General features: G+C 35.7%; 1 protein-coding gene across 2 annotated transcripts; it reads left to right on the top strand.

Annotated features, from left to right (window-relative positions):
- The first annotated feature begins 57 nt into the window (after positions 1-57).
- sec22c (SEC22 homolog C, vesicle trafficking protein) lies at positions 58-23,125 on the top strand. Of its 2 annotated transcripts, XM_084710453.1 has the most exons (8): positions 58-463; positions 9,217-9,428; positions 9,580-9,743; positions 9,888-10,067; positions 10,276-10,394; positions 10,954-11,019; positions 11,233-11,477; positions 19,461-23,125. In XM_084710453.1, exons 2-7 carry the CDS (start codon positions 9,247-9,249, stop codon positions 11,431-11,433), a joined length of 912 nt encoding a protein of 303 aa, XP_084566579.1. In that variant the 5' UTR covers positions 58-463; positions 9,217-9,246; the 3' UTR covers positions 11,434-11,477; positions 19,461-23,125. The 2 variants fall into 2 exon arrangements, with proteins under 2 accessions (XP_084566579.1, XP_084566578.1); XM_084710452.1 differs by lacking the exon at positions 19,461-23,125 and having other exon boundaries at positions 11,233-11,708.
- Positions 23,126-27,716: the final 4,591 nt, after the last annotated feature.

Genomic DNA, 27,716 nt, shown 5'->3' with positions numbered 1-27,716 from the left:
TATAATAAGACAATGCAGTGGTTAAATCTTGGTAGGCTAAAGTGCAGAGAACACTTGGTTAATGTTAAGAAAATAGCTTGTTTTGGGTTAAAATGATTATTCTCACGAGATCCTTCGCAGATTTTGGGTTCCCTTCTTCACACGATTTAGAAAACTCGACTGGAGTACTACTTTGGTCCCTCTCGACTTTCCGTAGCAGATTTGTTGTGGTTCTGTTGTACCAGGAAGAAGATTTCAACTTAGCTCGTTGGCTAATTGTGTAACTTCTTACGCATTTGTTATAACAGATTATTCAGATCTTCTGTGTTAATCGCTGGTAATAGAAAGTATGCGAATGCTCCCATAAGGCGCATCTGAAGGTGGTGCTGGCTACTAGCTGGTGGTGTATTTCTTTAATATGCTGTAGTCAGCTAACCTGTAGTAGCTAAGTAACAAGGTGCAGCATGAAACCCATCATAATGAGGTAAGGAGTAAAGTGTTATTACATGCAGATATCTTGGAATTATAGAGAATAGAATGAAATATTAGTATTTTTCAAGTGGTACTTAACTTAGCAAAAGACGGCACAATTTTAAAATCTCGCGTTACGCAGTTAATATAAGTTGCACTGAGATCCCAGTCAGTGTGTGCACCTGCTAAAACTAACAATGCAGTCTTCCTCCATGAAGGTTTTAATGTTGGTGTTAGTCCAAACTAGTTTATATTTGGGAGTAGTTATACAACGTTGGGTTCATCTTCAGTGGTCAATGGTAATGCATTAGGACATTGTTTCTTTTGTAATTTTAATACTGCTGTGGTGCTTTGGGTAGAAATTCTAGTTAGCTCGGTAAAGTTGGAAAAATATTCACAGATTCAGACTTCCGGCATCAATAACTCATTAGTGATACGTTGTCAAAACATAAACGAGGCCTCTTTCCCATCGTTGTAAGGTAGACAATGTGCTACAAGCCCAGTTTTATCAAAAGTAGCTGTCTTTCAAGCTGCAGAAATAACATTGGTGTCTATGAGCAGCTGGCTGTGAGACGAGTGGATAGGGACCGTCTGCAAATTGCAAAACCGCTACAGCAGCGAAGAGAAACACTACACAGATATTCAATAACTTCACTCTTAGACAATGTAGTGTCACCAAAATCACTGCAGCCATCAACTGGCTGCTGCTGATCATACTACAACACTTGGTTTGATATTTTTTTAAAAAAATCATAATTTTATGAAGGTTTTATTACTAATAAAATTTAATAACTTCTCTTTTATGCACTGTAGTGTCACCAAAATCACTGCAGCCATCAACTGGCTGCTGCTGATCATACTACAACACTTGGTTTGATATTAAAAGCATTTTTTCAGAATTTTAAGAAATTTTATTAATAATAAAACTTAATAACTTCTCTTTTATGTACTGTAGTGCCACCAAAATCACTGCAGCCATCAACTGGATGCTGCTGATCATACTACAACTCTTGGTTTGATATTTTTTTTAAAATCATAATTTTATGGAGGTTTTATTAATAATAACATTTAATAACTTCTCTTTTATGTACTGTAGTGCCACCAAAATCACTGCAGCCATCAACTGGCTGCTGCTGATCATACTACAACACTTGGTTTGATATTTTTAAAAAAAATCATAATTTTATGGAATTTTTATTAATAATAAAATTTAATAACTTCTCTTTTATGTACTGTAGTGCCACCAAAATCACTGCAGCCATCAACTGGCTGCTGCTGATCATACTACAACACTTGGTTTGATATTTTTTTAAAAAGTCATAATTTTATGGAGGTTTTATTAATAATAAAATTTAATAACTTCTCTTTTATGTACTGTAGTGTCACCAAAATCACTGCAGCCATCAACTGGCTGCTGCTGATCATACTACAACACTTGGTTTGATATTTTTTTAAAAAAATCATAATTTCATGGAATTTTTATTAATAATAAAATGTAATAACTTCTCTTTTATGCACTGTAGTGTCACCAAAATCACTGCAGCCATCAACTGGATGCTGCTGATCATACTACAACACTTGGTTTGATATTAAAAGCATTTTTTCAGAATTTTAAGAAATTTTATTAATAATAAAATGTAATAACTTCTCTTTTATGTACTGTAGTGCCACCAAAATCACTGCAGCCATCAACTGGCTGCTGCTGATCATACTACAACACTTGGTTTGATATTTTTTTAAAAAATCATAATTTTATGGAAATTGTATTAATAATAAAATTTAATAACTTCTCTTTTATGCACTGTAGTGTCACCAAAATCACTGCAGCCATCAACTGGATGCTGCTGATCATACTACAACTCTTGGTTTGATATTTAAAGCATTTTTTCAGAATTTTAAGAAATTTTATTAATAATAAAATGTAATAACTTCTCTTTTATGTACTGTAGTGCCACCAAAATCACTGCAGCCATCAACTGTCTGCTGCTGATCATACTACAACACTTGGTTTGATATTTTTTTAAAAAATCATAATTTTTTGGAATTTTTATTAATAATAAAATTTAATAACTTCTCTTTTATGCACTGTAGTGTCACCAAAATCACTGCAGCCATCAACTGGATGCTGCTGATCATACTACAACACTTGGTTTGATATTAAAAGCATTTTTTCAGAATTTTAAGAAATTTTATTAATAATAAAATGTAATAACTTCTCTTTTATGTACTGTAGTGCCACCAAAATCACTGCAGCCAACAACTGGCTGCTGCTGATCATACTACAACACTTGGTTTGATATTTTTTTAAAAAATCATAATTTTATGGAGGTTTTATTAATAATAAAATTTAATAACTTCTCTTTTATGTACTGTAGTGCCACCAAAATCACTGCAGCCATCAACTGGCTGCTGCTGATCATACTACAACACTTGGTTTGATATTTTTAAAAAAAATCATAATTTTATGGTATTTTTTATTAATAATAAAATGTAATAACTTCTCTTTTATGTACTGTAGTGCCACCAAAATCACTGCAGCCATCAACTGGCTGCTGCTGATCATACTACAACACTTGGTTTGATATTTTTTTTAAAAATCATAATTTTATGGAGGTTTTATTAATAATAAAATGTAATAACTTCTCTTTTATGCACTGTAGTGTCACCAAAATCACTGCAGCCATCAACTGGATGCTGCTGATCATACTACAACTCTTGGTTTGATATTAAAAGCATTTTTTTCAGAATTTTAAGAAATTTGATTAATAATAAAATTTAATAACTTCTCTTTTATGTACTGTAGTGCCACCAAAATCACTGCAGCCATCAACTGGCTGCTGCTGATCATACTACAACTCTTTGTTTGATATATTTTTTAAAAACCTACCTACCTCAGATCTTTTCAGTCTGCATAACCTGCATATCACCATGAAGGAGAAGATTATGATTATTTTTTATTATTATTATGATTTTTTTTTTAAATATCAAACCAAGAGTTGTAGTATGATCAGCAGCAGCCAGTTGATGGCTGCAGTGATTTTGGTGGCACTACAGTACATAAAAGAGAAGTTATTAAATTTTATTATTAATAAAAATTCCATAAAATTATGATTTTTAAAAAAAATATCAAACCAAGAGTTGTAGTATGATCAGCAGCATCCAGTTGATGGCTGCAGTGATTTTGGTGGCACTACAGTACATAAAAGAGAAGTTATTAAATTTTATTATTAATCAAATTTCTTAAAATTCTGAAAAAAATGCTTTTAATATCAAACCAAGTGTTGTAGTATGATCAGCAGCAGCCAGTTGATGGCTGCAGTGATTTTGGTGACACTACAGTACATAAAAGAGAAGTTATTAAATTTTATTATTAATAAAACCTCCATAAAATTATGATTTTTTAAAAAAATATCAAACAAAGAGTTGTAGTATGATCAGCAGCAGCCAGTTGATGGCTGCAGTGATTTTGGTGGCACTACAGTACATAAAAGAGAAGTTATTAAATTTTATTATTAATAAAAATTCCATAAAATTATGATTTTTTAAAAAAATATCAAACCAAGTGTTGTAGTATGATCAGCAGCAGCCAGTTGATGGCTGCAGTGATTTTGGTGGCACTACAGTACATAAAAGAGAAGTTATTAAATTTTATTATTAATAAAACCGCCATAAAATTATGATTTTTAAAAAAATATCAAACCAAGAGTTGTAGTATGATCAGCAGCATCCAGTTGATGGCTGCAGTGATTTTGGTGGCACTACAGTACATAAAAGAGAAGTTATTAAGTTTTATTATTAATCAAATTTCTTAAAATTCTGAAAAAAATGCTTTTAATATCAAACCAAGTGTTGTAGTATGATCAGCAGCAGCCAGTTGATGGCTGCAGTGATTTTGGTGGCACTACAGTACATAAAAGAGAAGTTATTAAATTTTATTATTAATAAAACCTCCATAAAATTATGATTTTTAAAAAAATATCAAACCAAGAGTTGTAGTATGATCAGCAGCATCCAGTTGATGGCTGCAGTGATTTTGGTGGCACTACAGTACATAAAAGAGAAGTTATTAAGTTTTATTATTAATCAAATTTCTTAAAATTCTGAAAAAAATGCTTTTAATATCAAACCAAGAGTTGTAGTATGATCAGCAGCATCCAGTTGCTGATCATACTACAACACTTGGTTTGATATTTTTTTAAAAAATCATAATTTTTTGGAATTTTTATTAATAATAAAATTTAATAACTTCTCTTTTATGCACTGTAGTGTCACCAAAATCACTGCAGCCATCAACTGGATGCTGCTGATCATACTACAACACTTGGTTTGATATTAAAAGCATTTTTTCAGAATTTTAAGAAATTTTATTAATAATAAAATGTAATAACTTCTCTTTTATGCACTGTAGTGCCACCAAAATCACTGCAGCCAACAACTGGCTGCTGCTGATCATACTACAACACTTGGTTTGATATTTTTTTAAAAAATCATAATTTTATGGAGGTTTTATTAATAATAAAATTTAATAACTTCTCTTTTATGTACTGTAGTGCCACCAAAATCACTGCAGCCAACAACTGGCTGCTGCTGATCATACTACAACACTTGGTTTGATATTTTTTTAAAAAATCATAATTTTATGGAGGTTTTATTAATAATAAAATGTAATAACTTCTCTTTTATGTACTGTAGTGCCACCAAAATCACTGCAGCCATCAACTGGCTGCTGCTGATCATACTACAACTCTTTGTTTGATATTTTTTTTAAAAATCATAATTTTATGGAGGTTTTATTAATAATAAAATGTAATAACTTCTCTTTTATGCACTGTAGTGTCACCAAAATCACTGCAGCCATCAACTGGATGCTGCTGATCATACTACAACTCTTGGTTTGATATTAAAAGCATTTTTTTCAGAATTTTAAGAAATTTGATTAATAATAAAATTTAATAACTTCTCTTTTATGTACTGTAGTGCCACCAAAATCACTGCAGCCATCAACTGGCTGCTGCTGATCATACTACAACTCTTTGTTTGATATTTTTTTTAAAAACCTACCTACCTCAGATCTTTTCAGTCTGCATAACGTGCATATCACCATGAAGGAGAAGATTATGATTATTTTTTATTATTATTATGATTTTTTTTTTAAATATCAAACCAAGAGTTGTAGTATGATCAGCAGCAGCCAGTTGATGGCTGCAGTGATTTTGGTGGCACTACAGTACATAAAAGAGAAGTTATTAAGTTTTATTATTAATCAAATTTCTTAAAATTATGATTTTTAAAAAAATATCAAACCAAGAGTTGTAGTATGATCAGCAGCATCCAGTTGATGGCTGCAGTGATTTTGGTGACACTACAGTACATAAAAGAGAAGTTATTAAATTTTATTATTAATAAAACCTCCATAAAATTATGATTTAAAAAAAAAATATCAAACAAAGAGTTGTAGTATGATCAGCAGCAGCCAGTTGATGGCTGCAGTGATTTTGGTGGCACTACAGTACATAAAAGAGAAGTTATTACATTTTATTATTAATAAAACCTCCATAAAATTATGATTTTTAAAAAAAATATCAAACAAAGAGTTGTAGTATGATCAGCAGCAGCCAGTTGATGGCTGCAGTGATTTTGGTGGCACTACAGTACATAAAAGAGAAGTTATTAAATTTTATTATTAATAAAAATTCCATAAAATTATGATTTTTAAAAAAAATATCAAACCAAGTGTTGTAGTATGATCAGCAGCAGCCAGTTGATGGCTGCAGTGATTTTGGTGGCACTACAGTACATAAAAGAGAAGTTATTAAATTTTATTATTAATAAAACCTCCATAAAATTATGATTTTTAAAAAAATATCAAACCAAGAGTTGTAGTATGATGAGCAGCATCCAGTTGATGGCTGCAGTGATTTTGGTGGCACTACAGTACATAAAAGAGAAGTTATTAAGTTTTATTATTAATCAAATTTCTTAAAATTCTGAAAAAAATGCTTTTAATATCAAACCAAGTGTTGTAGTATGATCAGCAGCAGCCAGTTGATGGCTGCAGTGATTTTGGTGGCACTACAGTACATAAAAGAGAAGTTATTAAATTTTATTATTAATAAAACCTCCATAAAATTATGATTTTTAAAAAAATATCAAACCAAGAGTTGTAGTATGATCAGCAGCATCCAGTTGATGGCTGCAGTGATTTTGGTGGCACTACAGTACATAAAAGAGAAGTTATTAAATTTTATTATTAATAAAACCTCCATAAAATTATGATTTTTAAAAAAATATCAAACTAAGAGTTGTAGTATGATCAGCAGCATCCAGTTGATGGCTGCAGTGATTTTGGTGGCACTACAGTACATAAAAGAGAAGTTATTAAATTTTATTATTAATAAAAATTCCATAAAATTATGATTTTTTTAAAAAAATATCAAACCAAGTGTTGTAGTATGATCAGCAGCAGCCAGTTGATGGCTGCAGTGATTTTGGTGGCACTACAGTACATAAAAGAGAAGTTATTAAATTTTATTATTAATAAAACCTCCATAAAATTATGATTTTTAAAAAAATATCAAACCAAGAGTTGTAGTATGATCAGCAGCATCCAGTTGATGGCTGCAGTGATTTTGGTGGCACTACAGTACATAAAAGAGAAGTTATTAAGTTTTATTATTAATCAAATTTCTTAAAATTCTGAAAAAAATGCTTTTAATATCAAACCAAGTGTTGTAGTATGATCAGCAGCAGCCAGTTGATGGCTGCAGTGATTTTGGTGACACTACATTGTCTAAGAGAGAAGTTATTGAATATCTGTGTAGTGTTTCTCTTCGCTGCTGTAGCGGTTTTGCAATTTGCAGACGGTCCCTATCCACTGGTCTCGGCTGCTCATAGACACCAATGTTATTTCTGCAGCTTGAAAGACAGCTACTTTTGATAAAACTGGGCTTGTAGCACATTGTCTACCTTACAACGATGGGAAAGAGGCCTCGTTTATGTTTTGACAACGTATCACTAATGAGTTATTGATGCCGGAAGTCTGAATCTGTGAATATCTTTCCAACTTTACCGAACTATTCTAGCTTTGTGTCATATCCCTTGCTGCTTTATTTATGCTTAAAGATCAGTTCATAGTCTTAAATGATTCTATATTTATTACTTATAAACCATCTGAATAAGGAGGCACAGTTTATTGCAGTATGTCCAAGTGTAATATCCAAATCACAGAACTAGGACCAAATCGCAATTATTATTATTTATTTTTTTTTTTTTTGAAAAAGTAAAAATGAATGAGAAAACAGCAGTGTGATGAAGTACTGTAGAGCAGGAGATATGAATATTGTTCTTCAGGTGAAAGAAAACGTGTTTGTTTACTGCAGATATACAGCAAATATCACATTATCTTTTTTTTATTTAAAATGAAAATAATTGCAATTTTACTTTTTTTTTTTTTTTTTTTTTTACCATATTCTGCAGCCCCACATCTGAATAACACTTTCATGCAATTTAGCCATACACAACAGTAAGGCTAAATCACAGTGGTTACAGATATTTTTGCAATGGTGGTAATTTCCTTGCTTTGGTGGTGTACCACTGCTGAATAGAGCCCAGCTATGATTTGATTTATTTATTAGACAGGGACAATGCACAGCTCCTTAGCTGTACCAGAATTAGTTGTTGGCTAATTTTCATCTGTAGTTGCAATGCAGGAAACAGACAATAACATCTCTGTTAAAGAAAAGAAAAGAAAAGCAACACTATTATTTGAAAACATTCACAATAGAACATAATCACAATTTATCGTCCGACTGATATTATCAGCCCAGTTTTTGCCTGTTATAGTTATTTAAGTCTAAATCTGTAACAGCAAAACATGTAGTCTCAGATGTGTTGATATGAATATTTTTTTTTACAGAACACAAGGCAGATTGTCGTAATTTGTTAGCTTTATAGACAAATTTATCTTTTATCTATGTTTGTATTTTATCCCTTTTATTAATTTAATTTTAATAAATATCCAGCATATTTTGTTCTATTTATGTTATTTACAATAATTAAAAATACCAAATAATTTTGGACAATAAATATTATTATGAATCTGTTAAATACCCTGCCTCCGTTATATGTGTGTTTTTGTATATATTATATGTCTTACATTCTGTATAAAGAATATTGGCCAATATATGAAGATCAGAATGTTTTTACGTCCTAATATCCTTATTGCAATTGGCTGCAAAAAAAATATCCAGTATCACTCGGGCTCTGCTGCTAAATGAATACAGAGGAAACACTGCCCAAAAGCTGTTGAAAAAGTCAAAAAGTGACTCCTCCTGTGTAAACATTTGTTGCCTCTCTTTGTCTTTTGTCATAGTAAACAGAATCTCTTTAAGTTACGTACTGATGCACTGTTGGTTTAACAAAACATATAATATAGCTGCAGCCTTAACTAGAGTTGGGTACCAGAATTTTAATCTTTAATGCAACACTGGTGTAAAAGAAAAAAAAAACAGTGCTGGTACAGAAAAAAGTAATTGAACACTATCTGGTTTTGTTATACTGTGAGCCAGGACAGGCAGGAAAATCTGGTCTGAACTGAACAAAAGTCTTGAATGAGCACTTGGATTGTTTTTTATGGCTTAACCACAATCTGTGCTATAATTATTGTATCGCTTTAAATACATGGTATTGATAAAGTATTGATAGTTTTGACTGTAGCCCTAACATAGTAATACTGATGATCTCATCTTTCTTTCCTGACCCGTGTAGGCAGTGTGTTCTTCATGGACCCCGTGGATCATGTCTCTGATCCTGTTTGCCTTTGTGGTCCGGGTCAGGGATGGACTTCCCCTGTCAGCCTCCACAGACTTTGAACACAACCGAGAGCTCCAGGAGAGGAAGCAGCAGCTCCGGACCATCAGCAAGGCGCTGGCCCGTTTCCCCGACAGAGGGACCGTCAAGGGCCAGCAGCTCAACATATAGTAAGGACTCAGGAGCCGAAGCAGACTGTCTCAGTGTGCTCTCTGTAAATACAAAAAAAAGATGGTTGTCCATGTGGTCACAGGGGCATCCATGTCACGCTGCGTCAGGCTGTTTGTTTACTAAACACCTTTTCTGCTCTCACCTGTTCAGCTTCATCTCGTCAGAGGGTGTATCCTACATGACCGTGTGCCACTGCAGCCTCCCTGTGGCTAAGGCCTTCTGCTTCCTGGAAGATCTGCGATGGGAGTTCACAGCATGCTTCAATAGCACTGTTGTCGCCTTGGCAAACAGGCCGTATCCATTTTTGGAATTTGGTGAGTAGGAAGAGAGATACTGTCATCTGTTGATCTGCTGTTGATATTTGTTTTTTTGCAAAGGATTTTGCTTTGAAATAAAATCAATGTGATGTGTTGCGTGCTGTGATTTATCCTAATGTTACCTTTGCTGCCAACTGACAGACAGCACCATTCAGAAGCTGAAGCAGCAGTACAACCAGAGCGGCGGTCCGGCCCTGGAGGTGACGCTGGCAGAGGTCCAGGAGGATCTGAAGATCCATCCACCACAAGTCATTAACCTGGAGGAAGTAGAGCTCACTAATGGCATTGCAAACGGACATATAGAGCAGGGTCCTGGATCTGGTAAGACTGTTGAACATATGAATTATGCAGTAAAGAATATACAATACATTAGAGTAGCACACAGGCGTCATTATACGTGGCTACATAAGGGCTGGACGACATGGACTTCTACTGTAGTTTTTATTTCTGTGGTGCAGAAAAGAGGAAAAGTTATTTTCTGTTTTATTACTTTACACTATTCTCACAGTGGCTTTGTTTTACTGAACAGGTCAGAATGTCAGACTGGAACCAGTGACGGCGCCAGGCATCCTCTCGCTGGTCCTAAATATCATGTGTGCATCTTTGAACATCATCCGTGGTGTTCACCTCATAGAGTACACGTTCCAGGTATGTGTCAGTGACAAAATCCTATCACAAATACTCAGTGATGTAATGTAACTAAGTACATTTACTAACTATGCCATTTTGGTATTGCTACTTTTTCTTCAGTAAAATGTTTTAATACTTCTTCCATGACTGCAGATACCTCAAATAAATCCAAAAAAAGGAGTCCAGCATGTCTATGCATCATAACTTTTCTTCTTTTATATTCAGTAAACAATATTGAGGATATTCAAATTGTTGTCTAAGAAAAAGAATGCTATGCTACAGCCTTCTCGCTTGCTTAACAAAGCCATTTGTTATGGTCAGTTGGGGACTTTCTTCAGAAACAGTCATGTATAAGCTAACATTCATTATAGATATGTTGAGCTGACTGAACTGTGCATTAGCATTTTGCTGTGAAAGCAGAGGTTTCAGAATGATGAGGTCTGCACAAAACTGCAGAACTGTCACTCTTGTGAGTATTAGCTATAATCTCAAATAAATGTGGCAGATTTTAAATTATGTGGACTTTCACCTGAATGATGAATCACCTGTTTGTTTATTCCTTTCCCTCTACACGCAGGATGATTACGAAGGTATCTGGAATGTTGTGGCATTTTTTGTGGCGTTTGTCTGCTGTGTGTTTCAGGTAAATTTACTAAACATTTTCAAGTAGAGCTGCAAAGATTAGATAATCGATTAGCTGTCAGCAGTTTTCACCATTGACATTTTACAGATTGTACTATGAACTAATCGATTTATCCAGAAAATAATTAACATTGAAAATAATTTCAGATTGTTTTCATGTCAAACTCTTTGTGACACTCTTCTTCCATGTGAACGACCTCTCTCGTGTCCACAGTGCCACCTCTACCTGTTCCATTCATCTCTGAAGAAACACAAGTCCTTCACTCTGCTGAGTGTGATCGTCCTATGCAACCTCTACCTGCTCGGCCTGAGGAACATGTGGCAGCTGATCTTCCACATTTCAGTCGCCTCCCTCTCCACCCTCCTCATCCTCACCCGCAAACTCCAAGACAGGACCAATGACTGTGGGGTCTGAGGAGCAGAGGACCGTTTATTGTGTTGCACCCGTCACAGCTCCAGGTGAGAACGACAGGGAAGCAAATGGTTTGGTCCTCATGAGTTAAGCAAACAGATTTTTAACGATGGATTTTGTGAATAATGGAGAATTATGACTACAAGTCAATCATTTCTTGTATACAGTATGTACTTGCACTTTGTGTACATTGTTTTCCAAACTGTAAACGGTAAGCAGTGAAATGCAGTTCTTTCCTTAAGTATCTGGTTAACCTTAAAAATAACACTGCACACAGATGCTAACAGAAAAGCTTAAAGGGATAGTTAGCACTTTTGAAGTGGGGTTGTATGAGGTACTTATCCAGAGTCAGTATATTACCTACAGTAGATGGCGGTCGACAGGCCCCTAGTTTGCAGAAATAGCTGGAGTACCAGTATAGGAAGCTCAGCAATGAAGTCACTGAAAAGGGTATTTTAGCTGTCTAAAAAAAATCAGTATCAATTTAGGTATATGCTATATTTAGATTATTTTCAACACTTTACCTTGCCATTAAACAGCCTTTTTCCATCAGGAAACTGACGTTATATAAACCAAATATTGCTCTCTGCACAGCAACCAGACTCCTTTGGCAAAAACAGTAGTTTTACCTCGCAGAACATGGGAGCTGCTGGTCTACCGCTGCTTTGATCAGTTAGTTTGTTGATGTTATTGTTTGACAGTAATGTTTTAAATCATCAGTTCAGATTCATCAAAGTCACACAACAACAGAAACAAATTAACCAATCGAGGCAGTGGAAGACCAGCAACTCCTGTGTTCTGCGAGGTAAAACGACTGATTTTGCCAAAGGAGTTTGGTGGCTTTAGAGAGAGCGATGTTTGGGTTATATAACTACAGTTTCCCATCGGAAAAGGATTCTGTTCTCCAAAATCAGGGTGTGTCATCCGCCATCTACTGTAGGTAATACACTAACTCTTGGATCAGTAAATCGTACAGTCCCACTTAAAAACAAATTAAGTATCCTTTTAAAGATGATGTCGGTTTTAGAAACACAATGTTGATCAATCTCAGTCAGTGCCATCCTGTCCCAAAATTTTTTTGAACAAAATGATTTTCTTTTCTGTCAGTCGCTGACCAAAGGTTTTCATGTAGAAACAATCATTTTTATCACAGCCCAAACTGTTGAAGCTGGTCACACTTGCGATTTTGTAAGATACATTTCTGCTCTCATTCAGCTCAGTATTATTTCTGCTGTCACAGGCTGTTGATTATCTTTGCAGTTCACAACACAAGGTAACAGTTCAGGACTGTAACACACATTGAATTTTATTCTATTTTTAAAATTGGCACACAAGGCTGATTAGCAGACAATGTGGTGGTCCGTCCCACTCTGTTAGCAGTGTGACACATAAATTATTTAGTCTAGTTTGATTTAAGATCAGTGACAGTCAAGTTAAGTGACAATGCAGCTGTTTTTTTTATTTGTTTTCCATTATTTGCTCATTAAGCTAGAGTAAAAACCTAAAGCAGAGGTGTAAATGTAAAGCTATGGGTTGTTTCATGCCTTACTCTGTTTGTTTAACTGTGTTGACCTATAAATAGACACACCGGCAAGTGCTCAGCTAGTTTTTGCAAAGGTTCAAATATAAGGGCTCCGTTGTGACTTAATGGATACTTCTTCACTCTGTACTGAGGGACAGTCAGTCTTACAGTCATGTAAGGAATGATGTTAAGGCATATTATGTTTTAAGCATTCACTATTTTCAACACGGTTTGTGATCAAAGGAGACTTGTGTCAACTCCAGTTTAACCCCATTTTTGTACGCTCAAAGTAGATATTTTACTTTGTTTCATCTTTTTCTACTGATTTCTTTATTTTCAGGATGTAAACTGCGGGTAAGAATATGAAGGCACTGATTTTATGGGTAAAATAGTTTTGAAATTTGTTTTGACTGCACTATTAGGTTTCGATTGTTTTTGTTCTGGCAGGTATTACAGTTGTTTTTGAATGTGTTGCATATCAGGTTTCGCTAAAATGATATTTATACCCCGGTTTCTGTTTACGTGGGTTTTTTTTGTTTTTGTTTGTTTTGTTGGTTCCCTCTTTCCTTGTGGTTTGTAACACGGCTCCTCTCTGGACAGATTGTAATAGACGTAGAAATCAAATGGTTATATCAGGGTTGGACAGATTACATGTAATCAGGATTACACAACTGCATTACACAAAATAAGTAACTATAATCAATCCAGATTACATTTGAAAAAAATGTGTAATAAGATTATAGTTACATTGTCAGGGATTACTTGATTACATAATTAATAATTAATTATTAATTGTCTTTAAAATATGGCAATTTTAACATTTGGAAACCTTTTTTCACCATTTTTTTTAACTAATGAAAAGCACGTCAGACCTGGCGTGAGGACAAAAAAATCCTGAACAAAAATGCTAAATGTTTTAAAATGTTTAAAATGTCAGATTTCTGTGGCTGCATCCGTTTTTTGGTATAAGGTGCAATTTTGTCAATGTTTGACTTTGAAGTAATCCAAAAGTATTGATATTAGATTACATTTCTTTGTAATCTAGTGGATTACATAATTGTTATTCGGTAACTGATTACATTTCAAAGTAATCTGACCCAACCCTGGTTATAATCTATGTTTCGATATAGAACACATCACAGTAGCGCTGCTAAATAACAAGGCTAAGTATAAGCTTTCTTTTAGTAATTTTTTTTAACGTTATGTATATTTAGCTTCTTAGAGATTAAGTTTTTAATAGCTAAACAGTTGCACTGGTGTCCGTTAAGCGAGAGAAGTAAGTTATTAGTTTATAGTTTTCGTGGCATTGTGTCCTTTTCATCAGATAATTCCACTTTATCAAGACAGGGATTTTTTTTTTTTAAGGAAAACAGAAAGATTGCATCTCATTTGACAATCTAAACGTCCTTCACTATCATGTCCTGTAGTTTGGAAAAGTCACTTTTAGCTTGTAGTTTACAAAGTTAAGAAAGAGTGAGTAAATTCAGATGTTTTTCGCTGGAAACATTAAATGTAGTGTAGCTGCAGATAACCAAGTTTAGCCTCTTTTTAATACAGTTTGACTTTGTTCTCAAGTAGCTTGTGCTCTCCCGATGTTTTGATGAATTGTTGAGAATTAGACTTGTTTAAATTAGGTTCGCCTTTGACAGGGTCAACGTAAATTTACAAAAAATTTGAATACCATAAGAAAGTGAAACTTTGTTATTTACACTACATGGTATTTTCTGTACGGGACACTGGTGATGCGGTAATATTTTTGATACAGAGGTTTTACTGACTCACCATTTCCACTGTAGACTACAAGTTGTTGACCAAATGAATTGTAAAAATTATGTACTGAAGATGTAGAACCAAATAATGAAGGATATTTTAAGACTTGAAATGAAAGTGAAAGAGAATTGTGTTGATTATAAAAGTTTATAACATACAGTAGAAATACACTGTACAGTTTTCTTAATATATTTTTTTTGGTTTTAGTGACATCTAAAGTCTTATGTCTGAATCCAGGTGATGGTTTGAAAATTCATTCAGGTTCAGAGGAGCAACCTGAAGTATGTTTAATAGGACATTTTCTTTATGTTACGTGCAAAACGCAGTCAGCAGAGGGAAGTAATTTGTACCTAATTAGACTCACATGAGGTTGATTCAGTGGTTTTTGTGGCTGCAACCTGTTTGTTATAATGGGAAGTAATGTAACAGTGTCATTCATTGTAACTGCCAAATACACTGGTGATTACAGGGCTTTATTTTTCCTGCAGTAGTAAAACTGACATTTCATTAATAAATAGTGTCTTTTTTCCATTTGTGGATATTCCTTTCAACATTGGTGGGGGGGACGCGTCTGAGCATCTGAGCAAGTTTGAGCATCGCACACATATTTATCTGCATTCTGGTAAAGTTTATGCACCAATTTGCGACTTTTCTTTATCAACTCATAGTGAGAATGTTTTTATTTATGTAAAGGAAACACACAATTCAGACACCAGGTAAGAATTCAAAATCTAATGGAATATAATGCAGGAAGCCTCTCAGGCAAGCAGTTTGTCCTTTGGTACTTTCATTTTATTGGAAGGGGGTTGAATGCACATGTTCTGAATAATTTCTCCCCTATTCTTTCCTGAAATCTGGGGGTATGTGTGAACTCCGTGTTTGGCATTGATCAGACGACAAACACCGATGAAAATAATATTTTATTGCCTTGATTACTTGGCTCATTTCACCTTCGAAAATTAAGTCTGTATTCTACATCCAGGTAAGATTTTTATGTTTGAACCTGCCCCAGAATAAGTAATAAGTAAATAATCCAATTAAGTTTCTGAAGTGAACTTGGGGATTTCTTGGTGCATTTTTCAAATAGTACACTAGATGGAGCCCTTTCACAATGTACTAAACTTCACCGAGGTTCGTGTCTGTGTCAGAGATTAATGCTCTGGTTATTAGTTGATTACATTTATCAATTTAAGCTTTGCTACAGCTTTAGCTCATTGTAATACCATATGGCTACAGGCCAAACATATATTATAGATGAAAGTGTCCTGCAGCCTGAGAGAAAAACAGCATGAAAAAAAAACTACACTCAGCTAATGTAAATGTGATTATTCACTTACGAGACAGTCAAGCCTCAGACAGGCTTTCTGTGGGTCCTTAAAAAGTCTTGATCACACTGAAACAACTACAAAATAAAACCAACATGAAAGCAAAAAACATGAAGGACCTGTAAGTGTGAAAAAGACAAGAAGACTATGTCTTAAATTACACAATTTGCATCTTTTGTTAAAAGATGAATTAATATTAATTTATTGATAAGAGATTAATTAACATCCTTTTTTGCAAATATGAATGGATAATAAGTCTTAAATTGCATTCATAATCATCCTAGAAAGTTCTAAATTTAACTTGTTGAAACCTGCAGGGACCCTGCTGACAGAAAAGGTCATAAAAGGTGGAAATAAAATGCAGACACTTAATCGTTTTGGTGGGTGGCACATTTTAGCAATTATAGCAAAAGTCTGATTGCCCCTTGAGAGCTGCTGACCCTGATTTACATAGATCGCATTAAAGTTTAAGGAACTGGAACAGTGACTTCAAGTAAAATCTTTATACCTCATCCACATCCTGAATTGACTCAGGAGCTTCACTTGTCCAGACAAATGTCTGTGGTCTCGTTTGTCCAGTATCAGAAGTGTTTTGCTCAGTGACCAAGTAGCACTTCAGAACAGTAATAATTATGTGTTTATTAAAAATGCTGCTAAATAATTTTCATATTTTCAATTCATGGAGTGGCTAGAGTAGCCTTGCGAAATTCAATGCAAACTTTGTCTAAAGGCTGCTGCCAGTGAATCTGCAGAAATTTTTCAAATGGCTTTTTCAAAAGGGCATATGAAAAGGGAAAGTGCATTTCATGTGCTTCTCTTTCAGGTAAATGACATATGCATCAAAAGATTGACTCATGCTTTGATAAAAGTAAAAAAAAAAAAAAAGGAGGCAGGTTTTCACAGTTGGTATGACGTGGTGTCTGACGTGGTCAGCTGGGTGACTAAGCTGTGATACACGTTGTGAATGTGGCAGGACTCCATGTTGGGTCCAGTTTTACGGTGCCGTTCGTGTGTTTTTTTTCAGACCTTCACAGGTTTAATTAAATTTTTATTCGGTACTATCAGTTTGAGGGGAAGGACACAACCTTGAGGAACTCTCAGTTTCATTAAAATGCTTATGCGTTTCTTTTATCCACCACGTCTGTGGGTGTCTATGTCATAACATCGGCTCTAGTGCTCCAGGCTTCACTGCATGGAACCCAGTGATAAGAATGTTGTTCTATAGATCATCCAGTTTTAATCCCCCTCACATCAATATAGTATGTCTTACACTGATATATGACCTTTGACTTAAGCCTATATCATTCACTGCGGTGTCCAATAACATCACAAATAACTTCTGCTTAATTTATTCAGATGACCATAAACCCTACCATAAACATTTGACTCACTGTTGCCACTTTTATCTTTTTGTCACTCGTTTGCAGACATTGATGCGGCCCTGTCATTAGCTGTAAAGCATGCAGAATGTCAGCATTTTCATGCATACTGAGGAAGGTAATTTGAGGTTGCAACCTACAAACAAATGGAACATGTCGCTCAGAGCTCATAGTGGCATGTTGAATCCTCAGTGCCATCAGTCCTGCTACAATGCATCTAAATTAAACCATCAGCTTCAGTGATCCTCATTTGCGAGGATTAACCTCTTTTATCCTAATTGGCAGAAGCTCATGAAGTCAAGAAGCTTCCCTCTATCCCTTAACAAATAGGCTTAACAGCACGGGTGGTCCGACACTGAAATGTTTATGGCTCAGATTTCTCTCCCTGCCTCATCTGCTCCTACATGTCCAGAGAGCAGCAGCACTGTTGGTTTTTGTTTGCCTTATCAGCTCTGGGTAATAAAGGCAAATGACTTTCACAGATGATTAATCCAGTGTTTTCAGCATTTTCATTTTCACTGTATTGTAGGAGTGATATAATCTCATGTTTCTTAACCACCAAATGGTTATTACATGCACACACACTGGGCTATTTCCTGTCTCTGTGCCATTTATTGTCACTGACAGTTGCTGACAGGCATTAAATCTGCATACACATCAGTCAAGCATTTGACAATAGCTGACCTGTGCTTGTTTTAAGTCTTGCAGAGTAAGAAAATTAAGCCACAGGTCTGACAGCAGAGGCTGTTGTAACATTTTACATAAGAGGTCACAGCCACCAGCCATTCCCAACCAGCAGCACTTGTACACCCGGTGGCATTTCTGCATTCACCATAGTACATAGAAAGAGTGTGAAGTAGCATAGCTAATTTCAAAAACGAAAAATTATGATTCAATAGAAAAAAGTCTTGAGTTGGCTACACTTGAATGTGTTGTGATTCAAAGTGTGTGAAACCTGGTCAGCAAGCAAGCAAAAATTAAAGGTTAAAATAGCTAGTTATTAATTATTAAGTTATTATTATAGTAGAATGGAGAGGCAATTATGTGCATAATAACACATAGATATATTTATATAGTCTTACACTTACAGCCAGCCTTTTGAGGGCAACTATGAAGCCTGTGATGAAATCGAGTTTGTCACTTCCTCCTATAAATAATTGAAATCAGTAGCTTAAGTAATGGAAACCTGGTTAAACATCTAGCTTCTGTCACAGCTTGACTAAACTGACCTAAACACGGGCAGCTCTTGTATGAAAACATTATCTAATATCCACTTTTATATGATTAGTAACTTTTGGAACATAAATAGGTGTTAATTAAGGGCCTCTTGAATTCATTTACAGGCTGTGGGGGCATGTCTGGCCTGAAAGAAAACAACGTTTGAAATTACAGCTCTATGGTTAACTCGAATATGAGTGTGGCGGCAGCCAAAGCTGGCAAAACTACCTTTTTCAGAAGGTCAAACCTCTCTGACATTTTAATGTGGCAGGAAGTCTTTTGGAGGACTCTCCAAGACTGTATGAAAATACTCTGAGCCGTGGTAGATTTAATCAAGGTGAGTCACTCTGGCACCCACTCATCTATTTAATCTTTGTCTCAGGTTCAGTGCCCATGCCACATGCTGGCGGCCTACACTTTAGCGTTTCCCATTAATTTAAAACTAATCATTCATTGATCTTTCCCGGTGCCTTGAGTGTACCGGCCTCTCTGTGGAGGTTTCCAATATCAAAAATATGAGACTTATTATTACTTCGACAGTTCTCTCTCTGATAGAAGTGGGCGCGGATTTATGAGCCAGAAAAATTAGTAGCTCATTTATCTGGGTGGTCAGACAGATAACATTTAAGGCTTAAGTAATTTTTTGACCGGTTTGGGTCCATGGAAACAAGTTTTATTATTGCTATATCATTTGTTGATATAGAAAGCTTAGCAGAGAGTTGTTTACACATCCAGCAGATACAGAGCAACGCTAGCATTTATTTGGAGTGTTTGTGACCACTGGATGAAAGTAAATCCAATAATCTCACCTTTCAGGTCTGTTTTGGTCGACACCAGAAAATCTGGCTCATGGCGTAGCTTTTATTCTCCAGGGGAGAGCCGGGGCAGAAGCACAGGGGGTGACGGTTCCACCTTTTCCTCACCAGAGGCCATGGCTGAGAAGAACATTTCAGGAAAAATGGATCAGCTCTTATTTCATTGGACATTTGGGGACATATAAAGTAATCTGCCATATCTGCAAACATATGAATTTAAAGTTAAACTGCATAATTACACTAATCACAAATCCTGTGAGAAATTCATGGGTTGTCCTGTGTGGCCATCAATCATGTGGTAGCTCCCTAAATTGGCATTGAGTTAAAAATTTGAGAACCTGTATTTGAAATGAAATTTTTGAAAAACAGATTCACTTCATATCCCCTTGTAGTATGCATTATGACGCCAGTTGTTAAAAAAACAAAACAAAGATGTACCATAATGGTAAGGAACAAAAAAAGAGAGTTATTGTTTAAAATTTTACTGCAATTCATTACACTGCTAATGGAAAACATTAAATTGCTTCACCAGTTTCAAATAACTGAAAAAGATAAAAAATTAAGTCTTTTCACGAGTTTGTTTGTCTAGACTTTACCCTCAGGCAACATTGTACCACTGAGGAACAGCCTACAGGAATTAATGCATTAAATAGTGTAAACATATTTCAGCAAACTTTACATCAACAGTTTATCAAAGCCAACTATCATAACCCTCCCGAAAACAAGACAATGAGCCACATTTCAGTGTTTGATCATTTCATTTAAATGCTTGTTTTCAGTTTTCTGGTGTCTAACTTTCCTGACACACTGTATTTTGCAAAATTTTGTTGTGGTTTTGGTTTCTCTCTCAGCAGGATTATGGAAAAACTGGCCCAATTTTAATGACACAGGGTGGAAGTGTGTAGCACGGAGCAGGAAGAGCCTAAATTTCTGATTATTTTTTACTTCTGTTAATATTGTGAGTTTGTGACAATGATATCTATAGCAAAACAAAATGAATTTGCTGCACATAAACAAGCCCGTCCCTATGAAAGTGAATTGTGTGCTGTGACTAAACATACAACAAAACATATATAACCATGTAACAGCTAACTCAAACATCAACGTAGAAACAAATGCAGTAAGAAGGAAGCAGTGTCTAAGTTATCTTTAGGCTACTGTGTTTTTTCAAGCGGTTGGGCTTTCAGATTTGCATATCACAGAAAACTGGACGATTGGCCTTGGTGCGGCTCTGCGCTCTGCGAGTGCTCCTCTGGTTATCATATGGATTGATGAGTTTCCTGTTGAAGGGAATCAATCCAGAAACCTTTACAGCTGTAAATTCTTGCACTGTTTAGATTCCCATTGTGTGCTTTCATAACTGTGACAGAAATAAAGAATATGCTTTGACATTCATACCATGTACCAACTGTGATGTGCTGATTCCCAGTCCGGCAGTCCAGACCTTAAGGCTATACAATATGTCCCGTATGCTTATTAGGCTGTTCAACAATTCATAAACCCAGAGTCTTTGATGTTCCCTGCTCACTGGCTTGACTGAACCAATGCATGAAATCACAAACCAAAGACAAATCAAATGATAAACTTTACTTACAAGAGTCTCCTGCTTTCTTGAGTCATCGCCATGTAGAGGTACAAGTTGTTTTCTGGCTATGAGAGGATTTCCTGTTAAATGAGTTGTGAGAGAGACAGAGATACAGGACATTTCATAAATATGAGTGTAAATTTGGAGACAGCAGGTGAGAGGTCCAAGAGCTACTAAACAAGTCCATTTAGTAGCTCTTTAACTTAAATTGTCAATAGAAGCTTATGTCCTCTCACATATCACATGATTATTGGGATTAATATCTTTCTTTCATAATACTGACAATCAAAACTCTATAAAATTAACTGGTTGTTAGTTTGAATTTAGGTGATTTTGTGCTTCTTTGTGCTTCCTGTAAATATTCAGAGGTTAGTGGAATAGTTTTTCTTTTTTTTTTTTTTTTGGTGCACATTCATGACTGTATGCTGAAGGACATCAGTGATTGAAAAGCCTTTTTTTTTTTTTTGGCTCCACACCGGTGACAGCCAAGGCCAGAGGTATTTCAATCAGGAGAGACTTTGTTCTGAGTGTACAAAATATATCGATTTGACATGTGCACAGCAGAGACAGAAACGTGAAAAGTCTTTGGCGGGTAGACTAGCATCGTGACATCATCATGTATGAAGGGGTTAGTGAAGCCGTGATTAGTAAAGGAAACCCCCTGATGGGGTCTAAACACTGGTGGTGATGATGAAGGGGTGGCTGATGATCTGGATGAGATGAGGACTGGACTTCTAATGAGCTCAACCTGGGCACTGGATTAGAAGAACTGGAGGAGAACAGGGTGGAGGAGGGTCGCAGCGATTTCCTGCAGAAATGACAGCCGAAAGCTGCAGAGAGAAGAACAGATTTAAAGTTTTGACACAACGACATGACTGGCTGATGGAGACTGTGGCTAAATCTGGTTGGTTGAATTAAAGAGTGAATGTCCATGGGTGGCTGATTGAGAACAAGTGGGTAAAGAGAGAGGGGCAGAGAAAGACGGTTAGGAATGAATGAGGCATAAATATAGTCTTGCTGATTGAACTTCCACTGAGCTTCATTATGTTTTCAGATCATCCCATTTGCCACAAATGATTTGCCACAAATGACCACTTGGACTTGAATTTTTTAGAATTTGTAGCCTGACATCCATCCCACTCACGGGAACGCAATATCTCAGGAATGTTTACAGGGAATTTCTTCATATTTTGGTGCAAATGTCTAATTAGACTAAAGAATGAACTGATTAGATTTTGGTGTTTAAAGGTCAAAGGTCTCTACTTAACTACTTACTCTACATGTAACTTTACATGTAATCAAAATGCAAAATAAATGTAACTGTAATCTGTTACTGTTACTGCGAAACAACATGTAGTTAAGATGTAGTCTCCAATCAGAAGGTTGGTGATAACGAAGGGGTCACATACAAATATTCTTTTCAGGTTGCTTTGCACAGATCTGCAGTCTACTGAGTGAGTTCTTCTAGTTTCAAATGTTCCTAGACAATTGAGTGGAAGTGCTGCTGGGTCTTTCTGTTGGTCACAATACAGGTGATCTTTGGATACTTCAGGTATTTTGCACTTATTCTTCAGGTGAACGGTTCATTGCATGGGTCAAATAGTCTTAGTAAAAAGGAGCCTTGCATTTTTGATTTCCTTCACCTGAAGGATAAGTTCCTGCTTAGTTCTTTGTGTATTTAATCCTTGTGTTTCTGTGTCTCTGTGTTAGTTTGTCGTTGTCCTTCGTGTCGAGCACTCCAACCCTTTCTTGTGATTTGCTGGTGTTTGTGGAGGTGTTCAGGTTTGTTTTTCTTGGACATTGCCACTGATTTGGATTTAGCCTGCTCCCTTTGATTTGTTTACCCGAGTCTGGACTGCTTCTCTGGTTTTGGCGTTGTTTCTGCCTCATCAGTCTCGTAAAGCTTTTACTTTCTTTTGATATTAAATCACTCTGAACTGCACCAGTCTGCCTTGTCTGCATTTTGGATTCAACCTTTTGTTTCTGCCACTTTGTCCGACAACTGCAACAGAATAAATGCCTTATCTTATTTGTTATCCTTTGTTATGTATCTAAAGGATATAAACTTTGGTAAACTTTTATTTGAGCAAATGTCTTTTCATCCATGTCCTGCTGAGCGATGTTGTTTAATTTGTCTGTTCTGGTGTTCACAGTTGAACCTCAATATATATTATGAAAAAAATTCTTCCATAATTCAATCGATTTAATACTTTTGCTTCCATCCAAGTCGTCCCCTCTCTTATGCAATTGAGAGAACACAGAGATAGTCTGAAATTGACTCTGCTATCAGTCCAACACTAACAGCTCCTTTGAGAGCTATCTGTAAAGCTGCAGCACACGGATATTAGAGGCAATCAGATGAAAGCAAAGTCAAGGTTATTTTCACAAGTCCGTTCAATCGCTTAATATCACAACTCAATTGTTTTTTTAAAATATATGCTGTGATTTTTCACTAGAAGTTGAATGACATTGGTTGTATCAATTGTTAATTATGATAACAGTACATACTGTATACTGTATAAAACATCTGCCAGACACACCGTGACATGTTTTGCACAGTATTTGTTACATGTATCAGAGCTCAACTATCACTTGAATTTGCAGACTATCATCTGTATGCAAAACTGGGCTTTAGTGTATGGATTGCATGCAGTTTGAAAGCATTAATTTGTGTTATTTGTACACAGGTTGGAACTTGACAGTGACAGCAGGATGCCGGGCTGCAACTAACAATCGTTTTCATGATCAGTTAATCTGTTGATTATTTTCTCGATTATTTGATTAGTTGTTTGGTCTATAAAATGATAGAAAACAGTGAAAAAATGTTGATCACTGTTTCCCAAAGTCCAAATGTTTTGTCCACAACCCAAAACATATTCAGTGTACTGTCACAGAGGACTAAAGAAATCAGAAAATATCCACAGATGCAGAAATCAGTGAATTTTAACATTTTGATTATTAATAGTTCGAAATTTATTTAATATTCTATTGGATTAATCATTGCAGTTCTGGTGGGATGATGTTCATGTAAAATATGCAATATCATTTTTTCTACCATTGTTGTTCTGATGCATAGATATCATTAAATTAAATCAGTTAATTATTCTTTCATATCATTCACGTCTGTCATGCATGATATAGTATATAGGTACAGTATATAATGTAACATGTGCTAGGGATTTACTTTTTTACTCTCCAATATAAAAACTACCTTCCCATTAAATTTGAATTAGTTACAGTATGTTGGAGTCATGTGAAATGTTTCCAACCTTTGCTGTGGGCAGCGATTAGGTTTTAGACATCTGCAAAAAAAAAAAAAAAAAAAACGCCACAGTTTCCATGTTACAGCTCAAAAACAGTCACTGATCTAGTTTCTTCTGTGCAAAACACAGCAGTTCCCCAGTCTCATGCGTAAACTCTTCCAGCCAAACCAGCCCAGACCTAAACACAATGCAATCACTTCAATCAGACGAGGCAGCAAGCTTTAAATACTGCATGAGTCACATTTTCTCAAGCTGAATTATGTATTTGTCATGTCATTATGTCAAAAGTGAGATCAAGCATCCTGTCATTGTATGAATATGCGGAACAATTTCCCAAACTTGTTTACACCCTGGTTAAACATGAATCAAAGCTTTACGACAGATTCTTCTATAGAGTGCGTTGGCAGTGACAGATCGCCTTGCATACTGAATGCAAGTGCATATGTTAGAAGAATTGCTTTCCATTAAACTGTGCTCTGCATTAATCATGATTGAGTGTACTGTACAAATCAAGATGAAACAGCAGCACAAAAACAATGCACCGTTATAACCAAGGAACAAAGGGAAAAAATAACATCACTTTAAAGCTGCTTTCATTGAATGATTAGTCTTTTTGTTAATTTAGCGGCAGCGGAAAACAAGCTAAAACAAGCTGAAAACACAGGCGCCATAACAAACGTGCTGGAGATCTTTCACTGAACTCATAGGTGTCTCAGACATTTCTCTGTTTGTTACAGCGCCCATGTTTTCAGCTTGTTTTCTGCTCCTGCTAAATTAACAAAAAAACTAATCATGGGGCAACAAGACTTTAATTCGACTACCAAGACAAATTTAAGATACCATTTAAGATTTCATTTAAGACAACCGAATTTTCTTTCAGATCTCACTGTTGTCTCAAGAGCTGAATATTTAATACGTATTTAAGATCAGTGCAGTGAGACAAAAAAAAAGAGAGAACACTGTAAGATCTTCAGTTGGGCTCAAATATGTCTCAGGCTGAGACCAGACAGAGGCTATTTCTCAGGAGCCAAATTTAAGAAGAATGAGAAAACAGTCAAAGTTTCATATTGGCCTTAAGCTCGTTTATGTCTAGGAGACACAGGCTAGACAAAGATCTCATTTTGAACTTATTTTGTCCTTTCCTTTGGATTATTTACATATCCAGCAGACACAGAGCAACATTAGCATTTATTTGGAGTTATGATTATGGCCACCTTATGAATTTTATTTTTTAGCTCCATTTTTGGTCTCCACCAACTTCTGAGGGAAATGCTGCTATCTGCTCCAGTATGTTTACTAGCAGCTATAGTTCTCTAGACACTTTTTACAGACTGCTAAAGGTTATTTTGGCTTACCTCTCAATATAAAACATGCAAACACAGAATTTAGCTAAAGTAACTTTTTTCACATTTACATCAATTTAGATTTTAGTTTATTTTCAGTTAAATACAGTTACCTTGGTAGAGGTTTGTCAGAGCTTTTTCACAAAAACAGCTGCAGCCACAAAAAATGCCAAAAATGACTTTATTCATTTGCAAATATGATACCCAGTATGATGAAATGTACCTATGGTACCGCTTTCAGTTATGAGGTCACATAAGTGATAAGGTTACTGACAGACTGAATGTAAAGATATAGAGAGAGATAAATTCATTTTTTTGCCTCCAGGTTTTGAAAATGGATGGCAAAAAAAGCTGAAAAAGCTGAGAAAACTCAAAATTTCAAAGCATCTTACTTCAATAGATTTCCGAGTTTTGAGCTCAACTCAAACTCTTATGTTTTGTTAAAGTTTTACCAACTAATGCCACTTTTTTGAGATGGTTTACTTTTCTCCTTCTCTTGAAGTGAAAGTGAATAGTGGTTAATCATTTAATATTTTGGAATCCAATTCATTTTTAAGCACCCAAATATGGTTCACAGCACACTATAAACAATTTTTGCAGTGCAAGTTTTTGGGTTTCTATAACTCAAAGATTCATGTTTATCTAAAGAAGATAAGTAAATCGGCTCAATAAAGATCATAGATAGGCAAAACTTTGTTAGATTATTTCAAAACTTTAGTTTGAGTTTGATTCAAAACTCATAAATCTGGTGAAGGCAGTTTTTTTTTTTAAATTATGAGTTTTCTCAACTTCTTTCTACAGTGTAAAATTGAGCAGACTATCTTTGGGTCATTCCTGGTGGGTCAGTCTGAGTCCAGGGCCGTTTTGTTCTTTCATACCCGCTGACATTGGCTTGCAGAAGTGATCGGCATGTTAACGAGTGAAAACGTTCATAAAGTTCAAGGTAATGCCGTTTGTTTTAGCATTCCCTGTTATATGCAAATGAAGAGATCATAGCAGAGTGAGACAATGTCCCCCAAAGTCTTTTGTGCAGCAGAGAAAGTCAAGCTTTCTCTATCTTTCATTCATTCAAGTAGTTGCTGCTGTGAATTACAACCACATATTGGAGCAAATCTCAACCACAGAGGTCATGAAATCACTGCTATACAATGACTTACTCCACCAGCCCAACCTCTGAAAGGTGGTCAAAGCTCTGATGTTCATCAGCATGACTCGCGGCCACACATCAGATCTGATCAGATTTGGCAGATGACTTCTCTTTAAATCAGGAGTCAGGTTCTTTGTGGCCATATGCGAGGACAGCAGAGGTAATCAAAGCAGCCTCTCAGCCGTTTGGACAGAACTCACTTATTTGTTCAATGGCACGCCTTTCTTAACTTTGTTTTATTTGTCACATGAATATTTAACCGGTGCCATGAATATTGAAAGATGCTCAAAGGCAAGACACCTGTCTCACATCTTAAGAGTCACCAGGAATCTGAAAATAACTTCATCCATCTTCGCTCTTGACTGCATCCCACAGCGTGTTTAATGTATTCTGACAGCTGGAACCTAAAACACACTCTAAAAACATATGTTTTTAAGCTGTAAAGTGTTGCTGAATAATAAAATTGATTATTTCATGGCAAATGAATATACAACAACAGAGCATAATTGTTTGTTCAGCATATTTCATCACATGGGCCTCTGGGTTGATGTTTTTAATATGTTTTTAATATTTCATGCAGAAAGCTTCAACCCTGACAAACCCTCTATTTACAATCATTACAATTCCTATGAATAGTTAATCGCATTAAGTGCATGCTCATTTCCACTGTGTGGATAGAGCTAATGAAACATTAGACTCAAGAGCAGCTGATCTGAGGCAGCAGGCATGGCAGGTGTGTTTGTTAATCTTTTTACGGCACACAGCGTCTTACCCTGGCTGAATTCGTTCTTCCTCACGGTGCTGAGCACAGCCAGACGTCCGCCATGCTCAGAGGCAGCAAGTGAACCAATCAACCTGAGGGACAACACGGGGATTAACTCAAATAGCTGGAGTTTCATTACACCAAAGCAAACGCAGC

This window comes from Lutjanus erythropterus, chromosome 21 (genome assembly GCF_056507025.1).
Source record: "Lutjanus erythropterus isolate fLutEry1 chromosome 21, fLutEry1.hap2, whole genome shotgun sequence".
Classification (NCBI taxonomy): Eukaryota; Metazoa; Chordata; class Actinopteri; order Lutjaniformes; family Lutjanidae; genus Lutjanus; species Lutjanus erythropterus.
Note: the sequence above shows the minus strand (reverse complement) of the source record. Positions and strands in the feature narration are given on the sequence as shown.